The sequence below is a fragment of the Lampetra planeri genome, chromosome 14 (assembly GCF_965212315.1).
Source record: "Lampetra planeri chromosome 14, kcLamPlan1.2.h2, whole genome shotgun sequence".
Taxonomy (NCBI): domain Eukaryota; kingdom Metazoa; phylum Chordata; class Hyperoartia; order Petromyzontiformes; family Petromyzontidae; genus Lampetra; species Lampetra planeri.
The window spans coordinates 12,562,463-12,582,924 of record NC_136120.1 but is presented as its reverse complement, the minus strand read 5'-3'; the positions used below and the strand labels follow the sequence as shown (position 1 = coordinate 12,582,924).

General features: G+C 52.5%; 1 protein-coding gene across 1 annotated transcript in view; it reads left to right on the top strand.

Moving 5' to 3' along the window:
- ADCY8 (adenylate cyclase 8) overlaps positions 1-20,462 on the top strand; it is a 92,355-nt gene that overhangs the window by 21,870 nt on the left and 50,023 nt on the right. Inside the window, exons 3-5 of the mRNA XM_078600630.1 lie at positions 7,725-7,874; positions 9,332-9,462; positions 16,801-16,912. Of these exons, the coding sequence (XP_078456756.1) occupies positions 7,725-7,874; positions 9,332-9,462; positions 16,801-16,912 (393 nt within the window). The remainder of the gene's footprint in view (positions 1-7,724; positions 7,875-9,331; positions 9,463-16,800; positions 16,913-20,462) is intronic.

Below are 20,462 nucleotides of genomic sequence, written 5' to 3'. Positions count from 1 at the left end.
ACCTTCGAGTACAACTGCCCTCCCATCCGTGTATCACCTCTTTGCGTGAGTTAAATGTGAATTTAAACACCGAAGTTTTGAGAAAATAAAATGCACAACTTGCATCCCATGACAGAATACCACACTTTGGCTGTTTGATTATTTCAATAGGTGGTATCATATTTTAATATTATTATCCTTATAAGTTATTTTCACCTATCAATTGCTTCCACCAACATGCCCTCTCTCAGTTGTGTTATGGTTGTGTGTGTGAATGGGCATCGTGTCGCGAGACAAATATTATTTATGTTCGGAACACTCGCAATGAGCAGTGTCAAAAACGCAAACAAAAGCGTCCCCCCGGAATTTGACATCAAAGAACTACTTCTGAGGTTCACTTCAAAAGACCAATTAACGGACACTAAGGTGCCGCATCTTTCAAACGCGTGTCCATTGCTTCGGAAGCTAAACATTTACTTGCAGTGTATCGGAGCTGGCGTAAGCCGAATTACGAGAGAGAAAACGACTGTAATATCACAATCGTGAGTTCGGTCATCGGCGACCAAGGCCCAAAGCCATAAATTCACTCTACTTGACGACCCAATTATAGCATGCGCGGCCTGAAACGTTGACACGAGAGCCAGAAATCTCAGCGGTGCCCATGCGCAGTGCCTGTGACCTCTCCGTAGGCACCGGGCCACCGGACGCGCTATTATTGTCGTGTACCCATTGTACTTGCGGGCAAGAGGGTGGGGAATGAAAAGTCCCGTGACCTTTTTTTGACAGAGCCGGCGCTGGTCGTTCCACCAACGCAAGCTCCTCTAATCCCCATTCTCGCGAGCTATTTAGGTGGGCACACCGAGGTACGATGCGCTATTTCCGCCACCGCTGCTGCTGTTGCTGTTATTCATGCTCCTGCTGCTGCTGCTGCTGCTCTTGCTACAGCTACTGCTGGTGACACGACCAAACGGAACATCTTAAAAAACATGCGTGTTCGGTACAGCGTTGTTAACGCCTGCGAGACTTCTTGGGACATTAAACAAAAGACTTACAGAGATGAGATACTGGCACTCGAAATGTATTGCTAACAGAAGCCTACTGCTGCATCTAAGCTGAACCCAAAGAGTCACCAACGTAGAATCACGAAAAATGTTTGCACATTGACGACAACTTGATGATGATGATGCAGGCAGTGATGAGAAGGAAACTGGCACTATTTGAACACCACATGAAGGATGGACAACAACAGGACATTTTGAAGTGTTGTTGTTGTTCGGAAGCATGGAAGGAACTGGGAAGAGAGGAAGACCTAAACAGATAATGACTTGACGACTACGTAAGAGACCCGTGCCAGAAAGATGTGGGCCACTACTTGAGCAGATTCACACAAGAGACAGAGGAAAGTGTAAACAAATGGCGTGGATCGTGATGCTGATGTTGATGACTGCTGCTGTTATTGCTGCTGCTGCTGCTGTTACTTGTTGAGTGAGCTGCGTGGCGATTCTCAAGAGCTGATGAGCTGTGACTTTCATTTGGTGAGCTGTGTGGTGGGACCGTCTCAGTTGGTGTGGTGGGAGTCTCAGTTGGTGTGGTGGGAGTCTCAGTTGGTGTGGTGGGAGTCTCAGTGTGATGTGGTGGGACCGTCTCAGTTGGTGTGGTGGGAGTCTGAGTTGATGTAGTGGGAGTCTCAGTTGATGTGGTGGGACCGTCTCAGTTGGTGTGGTGGGAGTCTCAGTTGATGTGGTGGGACCGTCTCAGCTTGGCGTGGTGGAAGCTCAGTGTGATGTGGTGGGAGTCTCAGTTGATGTGGTGGGACCGTCTCAGTTGGTGTGGTGGGAGTCTCAGTTGATGTGGTGGGACCGTCTCAGCTTGGTGTGGTGGGAGTCTGAGTTGGTGTGGTGGGAGTCTCAGTTGGTGTGGTGGGAGTCTCAGTGTGATGTGGTGGGACCGTCTCAGTTGGCGTGGTGGGAGTCTCAGTTGGTGTGGTGGAAGTCTCAGTGTGGTGTGGTGGGACCGTCTCAGTTGGTGTGGTGGGAGTCTCAGTTGATGTGGTCGGAGTCTGAGTTGGTGTGGTAGGAGTCTCAGTTGGTGTGGTGGGAGTCTCAGTTGATGTGGTGGGAGTCTCAGTTGGTGTGGTGGGAGTCTCAGTTGATGTGGTGGGAGTCTGAGCTGGTGTGGTAGGAGTCTCAGTTGGTGTGGTGGGAGTCTCAGTTGATGTGGTGGGAGTCTGAGTTGATGTGGTGGGAGTCTCAGTTGGTGTGGTGGGAGTCTCAGTTGATGTGGTGGGAGTCTCAGTGTGGTGTGGTGGGACCGTCTCAGTTGGTGTGGTGGGAGTCTCAGTGTGGTATGGTGGGAGTTTCAGTTGGTGTGGTGGGAGTCTCAGTTGGTGTGGTGGGAGTCTCAGCTTGGTGTGGTGGGAGTCTCAGCTTGGTGTGGTGGGAGTCTCAGTTGGTGTGGTGGGAGTCTCAGTGTGGTGTGGTGGGAGTCTCAGTGTGGTGTGGTGGGACCGTCTCAGTTGGTGTGGTGGGAGTCTCAGTTGATGTGGTGGGAGTCTGAGTTGGTGTGGTAGGAGTCTCAGTTGGTGTGGTGGGAGTCTCAGTTGATGTGGTGGGAGTCTCAGTTGATGTGGTGGGAGTCTCAGTTGGTGTGGTGGGAGTCTCAGTTGATGTGGTGGGAGTCTCAGTTGATGTGGTGGGAGTCTGAGTTGATGTGGTGGGAGTCTCAGTTGGTGTGGTGGGAGTCTCAGTTGATGTGGTGGGAGTCTCAGTTGGTGTGGTGGGAGTCTCAGTTGATGTGGTGGGAGTCTGAGCTGGTGTGGTAGGAGTCTCAGTTGGTGTGGTGGGAGTCTCAGTTGATGTGGTGGGAGTCTGAGTTGATGTGGTGGGAGTCTCAGTTGGTGTGGTGGGATTCTCAGTTGATGTGGTGGGAGTCTCAGTGTGGTGTGGTGGGACCGTCTCAGTTGGTGTGGTGGGAGTCTCAGTGTGGTATGGTGGGAGTCTCAGTTGGTGTGGTGGGAGTCTCAGTTGGTGTGGTGGGAGTCTCAGCTTGGTGTGGTGGGAGTCTCAGCTTGGTGTGGTGGGAGTCTCAGTTGGTGTGGTGGGAGTCTCAGTGTGGTGTGGTGGGAGTCTCAGTGTGGTGTGGTGGGACCGTCTCAGTTGGTGTGGTGGGAGTCTCAGTTGATGTGGTGGGAGTCTGAGTTGGTGTGGTAGGAGTCTCAGTTGGTGTGGTGGGAGTCTCAGTTGATGTGGTGGGAGTCTCAGTTGATGTGGTGGGAGTCTCAGTTGGTGTGGTGGGAGTCTCAGTTGATGTGGTGGGAGTCTGAGTTGGTGTGGTAGGAGTCTCAGTTGGTGTGGTGGGAGTCTCAGTTGATGTGGTGGGAGTCTGAGTTGATGTGGTGGGAGTCTCAGTTGGTGTGGTGGGAGTCTCAGTTGATGTGGTGGGAGTCTGAGTTGATGTGGTGGGAGTCTCAGTTGGTGTGGTGGGAGTCTCAGTTGATGTGGTGGGAGTCTCAGTTGGTGTGGTGGGACCGTCTCAGTGTGGTGTGGTGGGACCGTCTCAGTTGGTGTGGTGGGAGTCTCAGTTGGTGTGGTGGGAGTCTCAGTTGATGTGGTGGGAGTCTCAGTTGTTGTGGTGGGAGTCTCAGTTGTTGTGGTGGGAGTCTCAGTTGATGTGGTGGGAAAGTCTCAGTTGGTGTGGTGGGAGCCTCAGTTGATGTGGTGGGACCGTCTCAGCTTGGTGTGGTGGGACTCTCAGTGTGATGTGGTGGGAGTCTAAGTTGGTGTGGTGGGCTGTGTTGAGTCTGCAGCGCTTTGCTGTCTTGTGCATTAAGCGCCCTTGCAGAAGGACTTTCCATACAGATAAGTGCTAAAGTGCTGTTTGGCGTCATATCAATAAGCAAATAGGGCTCGGGCAAGATAACTTCCACAGCTTTATTTATACAAACCACCCCTCACTCTCCCCGCACGTAAAGAAAAACAAAATCATCCCCGCATAGCCTACACAGACTCCTTGGGGCAAGCGCTGTTAGCGAGCGCCTATTAAGGCCCGCACGACACACGAGGGGGTGGGTGGCCAGCACCGCGCCCGGCCGCCTTTGTCTCCCTCCTGGCGATGTTTACACATCGCAACAGATGACTCATTTGAGGCTGAGTCGACCTTGGGGGTGGCCCGGGACCGGTTGAGCTAATCTGCGCTGTAATTTGTCGTGAGCGGGAATTGAGCTCGGGTCGCCGGGTTCGTAGCGCAGCGCGCTAACCGCTGCACCACCCCTCCCCACGCTCACTAACACACGCACACATATAACAGAGGTCACAAGCTTATTTATTTATTTTAAGTGACACAAATGGGTTGAGGGGGGGGAATGCAAAACGTTGGGAGTTTTGGTTTTTTTCAGCAGCCTTGGTTCAACGCAATGCAAACTTCGGAGTGCTTTTGACATTCGCCATCTCATCAACAATGCCAGAATCGATTGAATAACCAAACTACTGCCGGATGATGTTCACCGTACGGGCGAGTGCCCTCTGCGTTAGGAGCACGAGGAGGAGGAGGATTGGCCGGTGTCTATTTTGTTTGTTTATATTCTGCACACTCACTGCCGCTCGTGCTTATTTTTAGTGCAGTGGAAATCTTTTTGTGTTGTTGTTGTTGTAGGTGCGAAGGGCTTTTCAGAAGAAGCCCTCTGACGATAGAACTTTGTTCTACAGACGAAACGGATCGTGATGCCCCGCGAAGGGTTATATTCATATTATCATTTACATGACATGACCCCAGGAATAAAGTTAGGAGAGGTTTGGGCGGAGATGGGAATGACCCAAATATGCCCACTGAAAAATAATCCTGTTACATTATGTACGTTGGTGAACATAGCGGCATCGACTGGCTGTCTAGGGTCTACTAGTTACGCGAAGCGGCGATGCGTTCCTGAAAAGTGCCGCATCAAGCGAAATGCAATGCCCCCATAAATGAATGTGTCGAGAGCGTCTGGCGAGACGAGGCGTACCCACGTCTTACTCTTACGCGCACCACGCGGTGAGATGGCTGGGCAAATCACTGATACTGTATCACTCCGCGAACTGCACTGCATCACTGCACCGCTCAGCCACGCAGCTCAAGAAAGTAGTTCGTCGTCGACCGTTCATGAACCGCGCTATCACGGGGCACTCATTCCGCCTTATAACGGTGCGCAATCCTCATCATGCGAAGTGTCCAAAAGTGGAAGAGCCGTGTTATCGCAAACGCGAGTTATCGTGTGAGCGCCGCGCGTTAGGCAAGGACTTACCGTCCAGTGGGCTTTTGCGAATTGATTTGAACTCGGTAATCGGTGCGTCTAACGCTACCTCCAGATCGATGTCCCTTCCTGAAATTCTATTGCGAGCTGTTTGGCATTGCGTGATGCTCCCGCGGTCAACATTGCCTCTGCACATTTGTCGGAAAATTCGCTCGCTTCGCATTGTCATCAAAGCACCCAGAAATGTGTGACAGTCTCGTTTCATCAAAATCATCATGTCATAGTTTTATCGCGTTGTCTCATCCGCACTCACTGCGGGTCGCAACAACACGCTCAATAACTCACCCAGCCACTCACTCTGACTCACCCACTTACTCACCCGCCCGCTCACACACTCACCCACTCATTCATTTAACAACTCACTCACCCACTCACCCGCTCTCTCAATCACTCCCTCTGACTCACCCTGTCACTCACTCTGACTCACCCTGTTACTCACCCACTCACTCACCCGCCCGCTCACACACTCACCCACTCAGACGAACACAGTCACTCACTCACCCACTCATTCATTTAACAACTCACTCATCCACTCACCTGCTCTCTCAATCACTCCCTCTGACTCACCCTGTCACTCACTCACTCACTCACCCGCCCGCTCACACACCCACTCAGACGCACACAGTCACTCACTCACCCACTCATTCATTTAACAACTCACTCACCCACTCACCCGCTCTCTCAATCACTCCCTCTGACTCACCCTGTCACTCCCTCTGACTCACCCTGTCACTCACTCACTCACCTGCCCGCTCACACACTCACCTACTCAGACGAACACAGTCACTCACTCACCCACTCATTCATTTAACAACTCACTCACCCACTCACCCGCTCTCTCAATCACTCCCTCTGACTCACCCTGTCACTCACTCACTCACTCACCCGCCCGCTCACACACCCACTCAGACGCACACAGTCACTCACTCACCCACTCATTCATTTAACAACTCACTCACCCACTCACCCGCTCTCTCAATCACTCCCTCTGACTCACCCTGTCACTCACTCACCACACTGCATCTCACAGCGCTCCTCCTTCTTCTGCTTCTTCCTCGCACTGCTCCTTTCTTTCTAGAATCCCTTCTTCACATCGCATCCACTCATCTCCAAGTTCTTATTATTATTATAAACTTACTCAAATTGAGAAAGGTGTTCACCCTTTATTTTAGCACAACTTTCATAGTGCTATTTTCTTTAGGTCTTTCGGTAAAGTCACGTAGATAGGTTCAAGGAAAATGATAACAAAAAATATCAATTCCTGCAGTCACGAAAGCTTTAAGTCAACATTTAATCGTGTTATTTGTTGATGGCCGCTTGGAGTTTTTGGGGCATTTGGGCCCTGTGCTCAGCAACCGTCCTGTTTAAAAAAAAACAACGTATTTACATCTCGAAGCGGGGTGCAGTACGGTTTCACGTGGGCCTAATGGGCCACAGTTTAGTAAGCACAACAACAACATCAACCAATTACCGTACAAGCAACCACACAGATAAGTAACAACGCGGCAAAATAATAATTCAGCAATCGTCTGTTTCTTCGTACGATTCGATGCCCTCGACGCTTCCGCGCGTCGCTCGCGAGCGATTTGAAGAAAAGCCAAGACCGTGTTCGAATTGATCTGAGTGTCAGTCATCGTCCCTTTGGCGCGACAAGGGCGATTCAGCCAGTCGTGCCTTGGTGTGCCTGGCTGTGTTTACAAGACCCGCGAGCATCTAGACCGGCGGGCGCGGGGGAAGTAAGTCAGCCGCACTGATCCGACCATTATCCCCCCTCTTCCCCGTTTACACTCTAATTGGCGGCTAGTGGGGTGGTGTGCTGGTGGGCTGGTGGGATGATGGGCTGGTGGGTTGAAGGGCTGGTGCGCTAGTGGGCTGGTGACCTCGTGGGCTCGCAGTGATGGCACGCTGCGCTGCGGCTGTGTGTGCATAGCGGTTAGCGCGCTGTGCCACGAACCCGGCGCACATGAGTTCGATTCCCTCTCAAGGCCACCAACACCAGTGACGATCATCTGAACCGGTCCTGGGCCTCCCCTAGGTCAATTCAGCCTTAAAATGAGTACCTGTTGCGGTGTGTAAACATCGCCGGGCGTGGTGCTGTCCACCCAGCCCTCTCGCGTGCCGTGCCGGCCTACTCAGGCGCTGCAACTCGCCAACAACACTTACCCCTAACATTCTAGATTTGAAGCTTTCGTGACTGCAAGTATTCATATTCTTAGGTTTTTTCGGTAAAGTCACGTAGGTAAAAAAAAATTAAATTTAAATTAATAAAAGTTAAATAAAAATATAATAAAAATCACGACGTTTCGGAGGCAACACAAGCTTCCGTCTTCGGGTGGAACCGTCACAGCACGATAGCTGTGACTTTACCGAAAAAACCTAAGAATATTACCCGTAACAGTCTAATGCAGGCGACACGGGTTGATCTTCGTCTTTGTCTTCGCTGCGCGCGTCCGATCAGCTGTGCGCCAACGCGCTGCTGCTGGCGAGCGTGAACGCCGCGGGCCTCGTCACGAGCTCCCTGTCGGACCGTGCCCAGCGGCAGGCCTTCCTGGAGACGCGCCGCTGCATCGAGGGGCGCGTGCGACTGGAGATCGAGAACCAGCGGCAGGTACACGGAGGACTCCCTGGCGCGGTGCGGTCGACCGCGACGAAGAAGGCGTTCGGGAAACGCGGCAACGACTAGACAGCTGTGCACAAGAGCTTTGTGGCTTGTCGGATTTCCTCCAGCGCGAATGAATATTGCGGTGGTTCTGGACTCTCGTGAGGATGATGGTTGAGCGTGAAACCGAATCGGAGGTACAAAGTGGCCCTTGCTTTTAAGGAAGCTTTTTTGAGATCTGCTGAACATCTGTGAAACGATGGACATCTGTGAAAGAGAGAGGGCTGTATAGCTGATCGAATTCCTCCAGTGTGAATACATATTTTGATTCTGACTGGAGCTTTAGGAATCCACTTGAACTCTGCACTATTACATATAAATTTAAAACGTTGTGATTAAGAGCTGCCTTTTATGTTTAGGTTGTTGTTCTTCCCCCGTGCCTCGGATTAGTACGGTTGGCTACGTTCGGTGCAAAATAAGTTAAACATACATATGGACTAATGGACTTACTTGATTGAAAATCGGCTAACTCGTTCAAATGGCTGACTAATTAAAACAAATTTGCAGACACAAACCAACCAATTCACCTCTCCACCCCACTGATAATGCTGACAAGGACGCCCTTAATACATTCAAGACACTCTCCATGAGTCTCAAGACTCCCTCTCAGGAGGGTATTGCCCCTTTCCACCACCGCTCCTCTCCAGCCCACCGCAGTCGAAGCCACAGAGCCCCTCGTCAGAATCGCGACACTCCACCCACGTGCCAAGTTCAATATAAACTCAAGCTTTGTGTGTTTTTTCTGTGCGACGCCTTTCCGTGACGAGATTGGCTCAAAACGCGTTCGTGGAAAGAAAAAAATCCCGAATTAGAATGTTGGAAAATGAAAGAAAGATCGTGTAGAATGAAAGAAAGAATGAAAGAGATAGATGGTGGACGAGTGCACGACGGGAAAACGCCACCTCACAAGTTTCCGTGACAGAGACTCCACCACGCACTATGGCGTCATAAAATTGATCGCCTTCCTCCCAATTGTTGCTGTTGTTGTTGTTGTTGTGTTTGTCCGTGCCAGCGATGGGAACACACACCCGCTCGTCGCGGTCGTGGTGGTGGTAGCAGCGATGCTGGGGAGCGGTGGCGCTAGTGGTTGTCGCACTGCACTGCAAACCCGGCGACCCGAGTTCGATTTCCGCTCCCGGCCAAAATCAGTGACGATTGTCTGAACCGCTCTTGGGCCTCCCCGAGGTCGATTCCTCCGCCTTAAATGAGCACCTGGCGTAGTGTCTGATATCAGCAAGGGGGAGACACTGGGGGGGGGGGCCGTGCCAGCCTTCATCGATGCGACCCGCTCACCCCGCTTGCCCCAAAGATGTCAGCGCGAAAGAAGTTCCACGTGCGTACACGCGTTCAAGGTGACACACGGGGGGGGGGGTGTCTGTCCTCGGCTTGTGGCGGCGGTGGTGCAGGAGCGGCTGGTGCTATCGGTGCTGCCCAGGTTCGTGGTGCTTGAGATGATCAACGACATGTCCAACGTGGAGGAGGAGCAGCTGCCGGCGCAGTTCCACCGCATCTACATCCACCGCTACCAGAACGTCAGGTGCAGCTCGCCGCTCGCACCACACACCGCCTTGCCTGGCGCCGTGTCCGTGCGTCCGTGTGTCCGTGAGTGTGCGTGTGTGTGCGTGAGTGTGCGTGAGTGCATCAGCCAGTCATCTCAGTCATCTCGGTCATCTCGGTCAGTCGACCCGTGGCACCTGCTGGGTCTGCCCCGTGACCTCCTGCCAGCGGGCGTTCGACACTTCACGTGGCCTCAAGGTGCACTTGGCCTGACACAAGCGTCGTGGTGACGTCACCGCCACTTAGTGGCGAATGGCGGTTGTTGTTGTGAGTGTGGCGCGGTAGTGTAGTGGTTAGCGCGCTGCGCTACGACACCGGCGACCCGAGTTTGATTCCCGCTCACGGCCAAAATCAATGACGATTATTTGAATCGCTCCTGGGCCTCACCTAGATCGACACAGCCTCACATGGGTACCTGCTGCGGTGTGTAAACATCACCACTTGGGAGACAAAGGCGGCCGGGCGTGGTGCTGGCCACACACCCCCTCGTGTTCCGTTCTGGCCTTCATAGGTGCTCGCTAACAGCACTTGCCCAAAAGGTCTGTTACAGGCTATACGGGGGATCGTTGTCTTTATTCAAGGCACGGTGTAGCATTTAGCGCGCTGCGCTACCAACCCAGTGACCCGAGTCCGATTCCCGCTCACGGCCAATGCCAGCGGCGATCATCTGAACCAGTCATGGGCCTCCCCTCGGTCGACTCAGTCTCAAATGAGTATCGGGTGTGGTTTGTAAAAACGTGGCCACTGGGGAGACAAAGGCGGTCGGGCGTGGTGCTGGCCACCCATCCCTTTGTATACTGTGTCGGCCTTCATAGGTGCTACTCGCTAACCACACTTGCCCCAACAGTCCGTTGAAGGTTATACGGGTAATCTTTGCCTTTATGGTTCTCACGGCAAGTCGATGTGGAAGTGAGTCTGCTGCCATCTCTGCTGCGGTCACCGCATCTGCAGGGCGGATTTACTTGGATCGCACCCCAAAGCCTACTTTCACCTGCCTGGTAGATTTAGACTTCAAACTTTCGTGACTGCAGGAATTCATATTCTTGGTTATTTCACGTAGATAGAACACAAAAATCTAAATTGAAAGCAAAAAACCCACGACGTTTCGATCGCAACACAAGCGGTCTTCTTTAGGTGGATAGAAAAAAAAAAGATCGCTTGTGTAGCGATCGAAACGTCGTGGGTTTTTTTGCTTTCAATTTAGATTTTTGTTTTCTATCCACGTGACTTTACCGAAAGAACCAAGAATACGCCCGGTAGATATTTATTTCGATTGCCTGGCCTTTCACCAACTATGCCCACCCCCGCGCCCCTCCACAGTTACATTGCAATCAATCGCATCAAAGGCGTCGTCCCGTCATTTTTCGTCAGACCTCGCGCGGCTAGCGAGCGAGCGGCGTATCGTGAAACCTCGTGTCACGGAGCGGCACCTTGGAAGTTGCTGTCCAAGAACTACGACGCGGTGACGCGGCGGCGCGGGTCAACGGCGCAGCGCCCGCATTGCAACGGCGTCTCGAAGGCGTTGGGGTGCGTCTCAGAGCGCTTCGTATCAGCATCGCATCTCACGTGGTTCAAATTTTTATTTTGATCCACCAAAATAATAGGAGGAATTTTGAGCTCTTTGTCAACCCACCGCTGGACGGATGTGTCCGCATGCCTTTCCGTCACGGGGACTGCTTGACGATACTTCGCCAGATTGGTTAGTGGAGGTTAACGAAGGGAGTTGGAGCCAGGTGCGGTTAATATATTACTCGCTACTGATGTTACCCGTGGTTGGCATTGAACGGGTGTGGAGGTGTGGGGGGGGGTGGGGAAGGACCGGTGAAGATATAACTTGCCATTGATGTTAGCCGCGGATAGAAATCGGGCAAAGTTTAATAGCGAAGTACTCTCACATTCGAGAGAGAATTAGGGCACCCTCAGTGACAGAAGCTGTCCCTGTGCGGCACAGCGAGGCTCAGTGCCGGGCATGCAAAACGGACATCGGACTTTCCAGCAGTGGAGGGAGGGGTGGAAGAGGCAATGATTGCCACGGATAATCTGGCAAGCGTGAGCCATTTGCCGCGTGATTTTTCGAAGTGGGCTATTTTGCTTCGTTGATAGGTTATCAGCCCCAGTCACAAATGACTGCACGCACGCACGCAAAACCCCATCAACAGTAAGTTTGATCCTGAGCTTAAATTGGCTGAATTCCAGCGCTGAGAATGTAAAATAAATGTTTGAACTTCATGCGACGAGCAGGGTGGCAGGGGAAGTGACGCCCGCTGCCCGTGCGGAAGAGACCGTCGCTTGACGTGGTCTCAGACGTAGATCTGCGACATCCACTTCTGCGGGCCACCTTTGCGTTACGTGCCTGGCGCACGAGCGTTGGACACAATGCGGATGGCTGCATGAAAGTGACAAGTCGGGCAGTTTCGATTTAAAGCTTTCGTGACTGCAGGGATTCATCTTCTTGGTTCTTTCGGTAAAGTCACGCAGAAGGAAAATAATAAAATAATACAAATAAAACATAATAAAATAATTCTCACGACGTTTCGGCTACAACGCAAGCATCCGTCTTCAGGTGGAGAACAGGTCTGTCTTTATTTTTATTATTTTATTATTTTCCTTCTACGTGACTTTACCGAAAGAACCAAGAAGTCGGGTAGTGGTGGTGATGCACGCCAGTAATCTCCGCATCGTGGAGGCAGCGAGGGTTGATGGATCACACAGGTGTCCTGAAATTCTGTTTCCCGTGGGCGTTGAGGTGCTGTACCCTGGCTCGCCAGGAGAAGGCCGTACAGCAAGTGTGGACTAATCGCCATCTGTTGTCATCTGTACGGGGATAGAGTGTTGCCCCCTCGCGCAAGGGGTGGGTTTAATCCGGTTGCTCCGGTTTCCTCCTCCCACGTGTCTAATGAAATTTAATAATAATAATAATAATAATAATAAATAAACCTCATCATTAACTGGCTGAAAACATCTTACAAATAAAAACCCAAATCGGTGGCAGGAATCTCCCGAAAAAAAAAAAAGTAATTCGACTCAGCGTGGCTCTCCGGGATGAACAAATAACGACATTATAAGCAAGAAATGTTTTTAAAAAATTAATAAACGAGCAAGCAACGCGAGAATGAAGATGGCGACTGAGCCAATGAGAAGCGAGCGGGGAACGAGCCAACTTGGACAAACGACAGGGAGTGGTGGCGACGCGTCGGGCAGCGACAACAGCGGCGACAAACCTCTCTTCAAAGAAAGTTCCTGGAGCTGGCACGGAGCCTGCGGTGGGGACAATTGCTTCTTGGCACCCGCACTTCCACTCCTGCCTGCCTGCCTGTCGCGTTCTATTGCGGGCAATAAAACGGCAAAGGCTGCTGATCATAAAGCGCCAATAATTTGTGGCTGAGATGTTTACGATTCGTGGGGGGGGGAGGGAGGGGGTGGTGGCGGCTAGGGGAGGGGGGCGGGGTTTGCCGGGGGCAGACAAAGTGAGAGATTGGGCGAGTGAGAGAAAAAAAAGTTAATATCCATAACCGGGCAATTTCACTTTTTTTTTTGCTGTCGTTTTATACGAGCGTGCTTTGTCTTTTGCATGCCCATAGGCTTGCTGGCGAGCTTGCCGGTGCGGCTATTACTTTATTTATTTTCTTTCACGCTGCCATTGTGGGATTTGTACACGGAACAAGATATTCGCCTGCAGTGGGAAAGCTTACGTGGGCGCCGGCGGCGTAGGCGTGTTGCCCAGGGCCTTGGTGCAAGAGAGATGTTAACTACCTCGCCTGGTACAGGAGGTCGTGGATTTGATCCCGACCCTGATGTCTGTATATTTGGAATTTGCGTCCTTGCGTTGTGGCCGAAACGTCGTGAGAATTATTTTATTATGTTTTATTTGTATTATTTTATTACTTCCCTTCTACGTGACTTTACCGAAAGAACCAAGAAGATGAATCCCTGCAGTCACAAAAGCTTTAAATCAAAATTTAAAACGGAACAATCTTTAATTAATACCAGGTAAGGCCCACTGAACTATTAGCTTATTTTTCAGAGGCGAACTCTTCACATATGATAGCTCAACGAAGTTGGCTTCATATCATATGTAAATTTTTCGCCGCCATATAATCGACAATCTAAATACATGTTCCTGGAGAAGCTCCCATCTTGTGGAGTGAAACGTCGGACCTTGTTGCCCAGTAGCACGCGGGGACATCCGTAAAAAAATTAACCCGTAAAAACAAAGTTTTTCACTATAAATCCTTTATATGCGTGGTGGCTAGAGTCCTCTCGTCCTCTGACTTGAGATGGCTGCCACCTATGGGTCAGATGATTGCCTGCCACCATTAAGCAATTGGTAATTAAATATAAAAAAAAATTGTCCTAAAAAGTGTAAAATTTAGGAATTTTTTTTCACGAAAATACATTGTCACGCACAACGAGTCTGTGTGCAAAATGTCAGCTCGATTGGATCACGGGAAGTGGGTTAAAAAACGACCGAAGCAAGCAAGCAAGTGAACTTAATATAAAGGATTTAAAAACACCGCGCAGAGCTGGGGTTATTCCTCGACAAAGTCACCACGATGCCAACCTGGGTGTCGCCACTGAACCTCCGATTAGCACGGTTGACTACATACGGTGCGAAATAATCTGAACAAACACGCACGCATACACACACTGAAGCCCCCTTCATTAAATTGTACTTGAAATCGCATCGTAGCGTTGCGCGCGGCCGTGATGTGCTCGCTCATATAAATGCGGATCGGTTACTGGCCCATTAGAGGCATTACTGGGGGGGGGGGGTTGTACGTAAAATAAATTGCCCTGATGTCAATTTGCGTGCGGCGAGGATGCATTGTCCGATAATTACCCCGAATTCGCTGCGCTGCGTCGGCGGCGTCGGCGGCAGCATCATGAGTGGAGCGTCAGCATCGGGGCTTCTGTTACTCCCGCAATCAACGCGGCCGCTTAATTGCCCCGATTGGAGGAAAGCGGACGGACGAACGGGCGAGGAAAGTTGTTGTTGTTTTTGTTGCGTCGCCTAACCGAGCCGCAGGGCAGAGAGCGCTGTTTGAAACAAATTCCACGCTGCGTCAAGTTCATTCACCAGTGAAGGTGCTCGCCATGACGCCGTGCATCGATGGCCGCAATAACGATTGTCCGCATGCTCGTTAGGCTAACACTAAACTATTTTCTATCTTACCAGGTAAGACCCACCGAGATATGTCGCTCTTTTGACAGAGGCGACCTGGCCACGAACGAGAGCTCAACGAAGTCGCTCATCACGTGGAAATGTATCGCAGCCAGATACTCTGAACACATGTTGATTAGAAATGTGGAGGTAAAAACCGTGACCACGGGGAGAACACGCAAACTCCAACTATACAGCAGCAGGCGTCAGGGTCAGGATCGAACCCACGTGCATCCTGCATACCAGGCGAGGTCGTTATCACCTTGCTACCGTGGCGCCCTTAAGGCAGATGTAATATCGCCGTTTCACAAGTCCGATGGGGGGGGGGCCCGGGGTGGGTACTAATTACCAGACCGATTGCTAAGGCACGCTGCCGCCTGGTGTAAAGGCGGGGCGCACTGTGGACTCCCGAGGTCGCTGTGTCAATCGCCCGGCGCGGCAGTCGAGAGACAGCGAGGCGAGTTTCCTCGATCCCCTTCTCCGCCTCTGACCCCCCCAACGGGGCGAACGAAGTAGACCTCGCTTAGTCGCGCGCGGTGCGCCTTCGTCTGCGTTCGTGTACCTTGAACTTATGTCGCGCGTGCGTACGGTGCACCGTTAGAGCTTGCCAGGTGTGCTGCGACGTGTTCCGTGTCTGTCTGCGACGCGAGCGTGGAAGGGTAGACCAAGATACCCTCTAGAGGGGCCACTCTAGAGCTGCCCCCTCGCGGAGACCCTCCCGATAGCAGTGGCGTGAGCATTGCACTTGCAGGGGCTGCGTCTTTACCTATACGGCGGCGGCCCTTTTGTCAAACTAGCTCATGCGATGCGAAATCATGCGTTGGAAATGTGCGTGCGTGCGTGTGTTTGTCTTGGTGTTGTAGAATAAAAGTGATAACAGTGTTGGTGTGGAGTGGGCCACACCGGTTAGAGTACTGCGCTATGGACCCGGCGACCTTTGCCTGGCTTCTGGCCCACGGCTAACATCGGTGGCGAGACATATTTTAACCCGACCTGGCTCCAGCTCCATTCGTTAACCTCCACTAACCAATTTGGCGACGTGTCGTCCAGCAATAACCCGTGGCCGAAAGGAATGCTGATGGCTTCATCCAGCGGTGGATTGACAAAGAGCTCAAAATTACCACCGCTATTATTATTATGATGGACAAAAGTAAAAACATTTCAACCACAGCCTCTAAAAGTCGCTCACCAATCTCAAGAGACCTCAACAATCGTCGAACGCTCGGCTCTGTAAGATGTGGGAGCCATCGCTCTCCCGATATTTTCTACCGGCTGTTTGGAAGAAAGTCAAGTGGTGGGGGTAATTAGAAATCGATCGATAGAGTGTCTCCAACTCGATTATCCTGCATCTAGCAAGAAACTTGCCTTTGATCCGGAGCATATGTTAGTGCATTGCAACGTATTGCGATGATAAGTGCTAGGATTTATTTTTGTAAACTTCATAGAAACGGTGAGTTCTTAGGACTGCCCGCAAATGAGTGCTCATCATCAACGGTGAGTTTTCAGGAGCCGGTCGTCACCGAGTTGCTGGTTCGACTCCCGCTGCAGTCATCCGGCCATTCATTCGGAAGGAAGGGGAAAAGACCAAAACAAATCCACGGAATGCTGGACTGACAATTTGCAATTACACTTACAATTTGTATTTGTAGTCTCCCTAGAAGCAATTGCATGCCAAGACCGCTGTGCCGTAACAGCAGGACATGCATCACAAGGAACAGATGCTTCTGCGTAGACGCTCCATGTGTGTGGGTCGTTTTTAGTTTTTTGTTTTTTTCAAAAGACGCATTCAGTCCTCGACATAATAGAATCGGACAAACCTGAGCTTGGACTTGCATAGAGACAGGCAGAGGAGAGCGCTCCAGATGACGGGGGGGGAGGGAGTGGGGGGAGCAACAGAGGAGAACCTCCTGTCGAATCTCTGCTCGTGGGATGTTTGGCTTCGTGTGCGAGGCGGACGCTCAAAGGGCGCCGGGGAGAAACGCGCCGCGGCACGACACCACCCGCAGCACTCAAACATCCGCACGGATGGCTCCAAGAATCTAACTAGCCCGCCGCACGGATGGCTCATTTACCGTCGCGATACAGCCCCAAGCGAGCGAGCTCCGGGTTTGCCGTCGTTCTCATCGCCGTCCTCCCTCGTTTCTCTGTCCGTGGCAGCATCCTCTTTGCGGACGTCAAGGGCTTCACGAACCTGTCCACGAGCCTGTCGGCGCAGGAGCTCGTACGGATGCTCAACGAGCTGTTTGCGCGATTCGACCGGCTCGCCCAGGTGAGGTCACCTGCCAATCCCGGCACGCCCGGCCCACTGGCCCAGCGGCCCACAGGCCCACCGGCACACAGGCCCACTGGATCACTGGCCCACGGCCACAACGACCCACAAGCCAATAGGCCCACAGGCCCCTAAGCCTCGCAGCCCAACCGTGACATTGTCCACGCTTGTTTGCGAATAAATTCCACGGATAAAAGGAATTATTTTTTCGGGGTAATGAGATCCGCCAACAGCACTCCCCATATCGATGAAATTAAAATGAGTTTCACCACAAAGCTATTCTTATCTCGATAATCCAGCAGCAGCAGCAGCAGCAGCCATGGTTCATCATTTTGCTGGATTAATTCCACGTCGGTCATGTCAATCACGCGGTTTGGTTCACCATACTGCACCACGCTGGTCGGTTATAAAGGCCCTCTATCTTCTGAGAGCTTCAAACAATGTACAACAACGCATTTGTATTAAAACCCAGGAACAAAAACGTCTGATCCGATCCTGCGATCATAGCCCCTGCGAATATAAACAATCCACCTCTCACCTACACTCGGGATAAATTCGTCACTCCATCTCCCAAGGCTGTGTCTCTGAATAGCAGGGCGTGAAATTATGTATTGATTCATCATTAAACAAGTATGCTTATGTTCGTGATACCTGCGATGAATTAGCATCATCACCTGCCTAAGTCAGTCCACTGCTGGATGAATCAACACCTCTCCGAGCCATCTCCATCCGTTGCGGCCCTGCGACCATCTGTGCAACGAGCACCTTGGCGGGGGCCGATTGCTTCGCTCCGTCTCTGAATGACGGGGGTGAAAATTGACGATTCGTGATTGATGCACACGACGTGCAAATGATATGCAAATGACATGCTAATGTCGCATTTAGTCCGGGGGTGGCGTGATGACGCAGTGGTGAGCGCACTGCATCGGTAGGAACCCGTCTGACCCGAGTTAGCTTCCCTGCCACGTGACCCCCACCCACCAAGCAGGTGAAGTATGGTGAATTAACCCCCGTGAGTGACACATCACGGCAAGGCACTCATCCCCCAGCAGTGCATTGACAACGATGAATCGGGTTCGTACGCGCGTGAGATTTGGACCGCAGAATGCGCGCAACGCGTGGAGATGTTTGTCACGTCACGCGTGACAGCGTCGCGGCAGCCACGGGTCGCGCACACGCGTGTTGTGTCGCACACGCGTGTTGTGTCGCACACGTGTGTTGTGTCGCACACGCGTGTTGTGTCGCACACGCGTGTTGTATCTCACGCGCGTGTTGTGTCGCACACGCGTGTTGTGTCGCACACGCGTGTTGTGTCGCACACGCGTGTTGTGTCGCACACGCGTGTTGTGGCGCCCGACCGGGTTCTGAGAGCGTTGCGCAGCGCGGAATCCTGGGACACGGACGGAGGGAACGGGGGACACGTGCCCTTTCAGCGCCCTCGTGCACCCACCTACACCCACCCACCCACACACACCCACCCACACACACACACCCACCCACACACACCCAGCCACACCCACACACACCCACACACACCCACACACCCACACACACCCACACACACCCACACACCCACCCACACCCACACACACCCACACACCCACACACACCCACACACACCCACCCACACACTCCCACACACACACCCACACACACCCACACACACCCACACACCCACCCACACCCACACACACATACCCACCCACACACACACACCCACCCACACACACACACCCACCCACACACACCCAGCCACACCCACACACACCCACACACCCACACACACCCACACACCCACACACACCCACACACACCCACCCACACACTCCCACACACACACCCACACACACCCACACACACTCACCCACACACACCCACCCACACACACATACCCACCCACACACACCCACCCACACACACCCACCCACCCACACACCCACACACACACCCACACACACCCAGCCACACACACCCACCCACACACACACACACACCCACACCCACACACACCCACACCCACACACACCCACACACCCACACACCCACACCCACCCACACCCACACACACCCACACACCCACCCACACACACCCAAACACACCCACCCACACACTCCCACACACACACCCACACACACCCACACACACCCACCCACCCACCCACACCCACCCACACACACATACCCACCCACCCACACCCACCCACCCACACACACCCACACACACCCACCCACACCCTTCCCTACCCACCCACTGAGCCCACATTTGCATGTTAAGTGGTTTCCCCTCCCTCGTTGCAGGTGCAATTTGCATTCACTCGCTCACCACGCTCGCTCACCACGCCGGCCGCATTGATAGGGGCGAGGGGACGGACGTCTACGTGGTGGGGGTGGTGGTGGGGGTGGTGGTGGGGGTGGTGGTGGGGGGTGGTGGGGGGAAGGGGGTGTGGGGGGAGAGTCGCGATGCTAGGGGCTGTGGAGCCCACGTGAGGCAGGCCGCATCCACCCGCTTGGCCTGCCACTTATTAGCGATACTTAAAACCTGCTCGTGCAATTATTAATTGTTATAAATGTTATTCATTATAATTTTAGCACATTCGGCATTCGCGTTTTGAGCAGACGCAGTCTGCAGGTCACGTCTCAGCAGGGGGAGATGTTTGGGTGTGCAATCTCCGAATGAGTGTTTTGCGTCCAAGTTTTTTTTATTGTGGCAAGTTTGGAGCCATGACAGCGGCACACAATGGCCTACGCTTGTCAAACGACGTCGGGGGATCTTTCACGTCACACGGCGGTTAACACACCCGCAGGAGTTGCACGGTTAACACACCCGCAGGGATAACCAGGGCGGCCTGCCGCATTTCAACCGCGAACCTCGACATCCAGCGGCAAAAAAAACACGTTCCCGCTCGGCCACGTCACCGACCCGCTTGTCAGTTTAACTCGTCGGCTTAACACGGAGCGGGCTTTCGCCACCAATATCATCCATAATAAATGTTCCTTGGGTTAGATCGCGTAAATATATAAATGTGTCGCTAAACCCGCCACCACCCGTATTATTATTGTTGTTATATCCATGATTCCTTACAGGAATAATTTTGTCCGATTACACGTGGATAAGTCACCCAGGAGGTGATCTCCCACAAGCAACAACATTCACCCCGTTATCCCAGCCACGTGCACATTTCATCCCCGCTCATCCCAGTTGATCCGTGCCGCGCTGCTCCTCGCCGCGCCCAATCGGATAAGAGAACGGCCGCTGCGCATTCGATGAAGTGGTCAAGTGCAGAGGCATTGCCCGCACACACAGAGCAGGGGGTTCAAAGGGAGAGCCACTGGGACGAGGGTTCACGGTCTGGGCCCAATCGCAGCCACGCAACGAGGCCACATTTCGAGTCAGTTTCCCACCTAGGGTGGCAAGGTTAACATCTCTTTGGGCGGTGGGGGGTGGGTGGGTGGGTGGTTGGTGGCCAATCTCTCTCTCTCTCTCTTAACAAGGCCGTACTAAATATATCCGTGTAAACACGACGCTCGCAGATTACATTACCTAGCGATG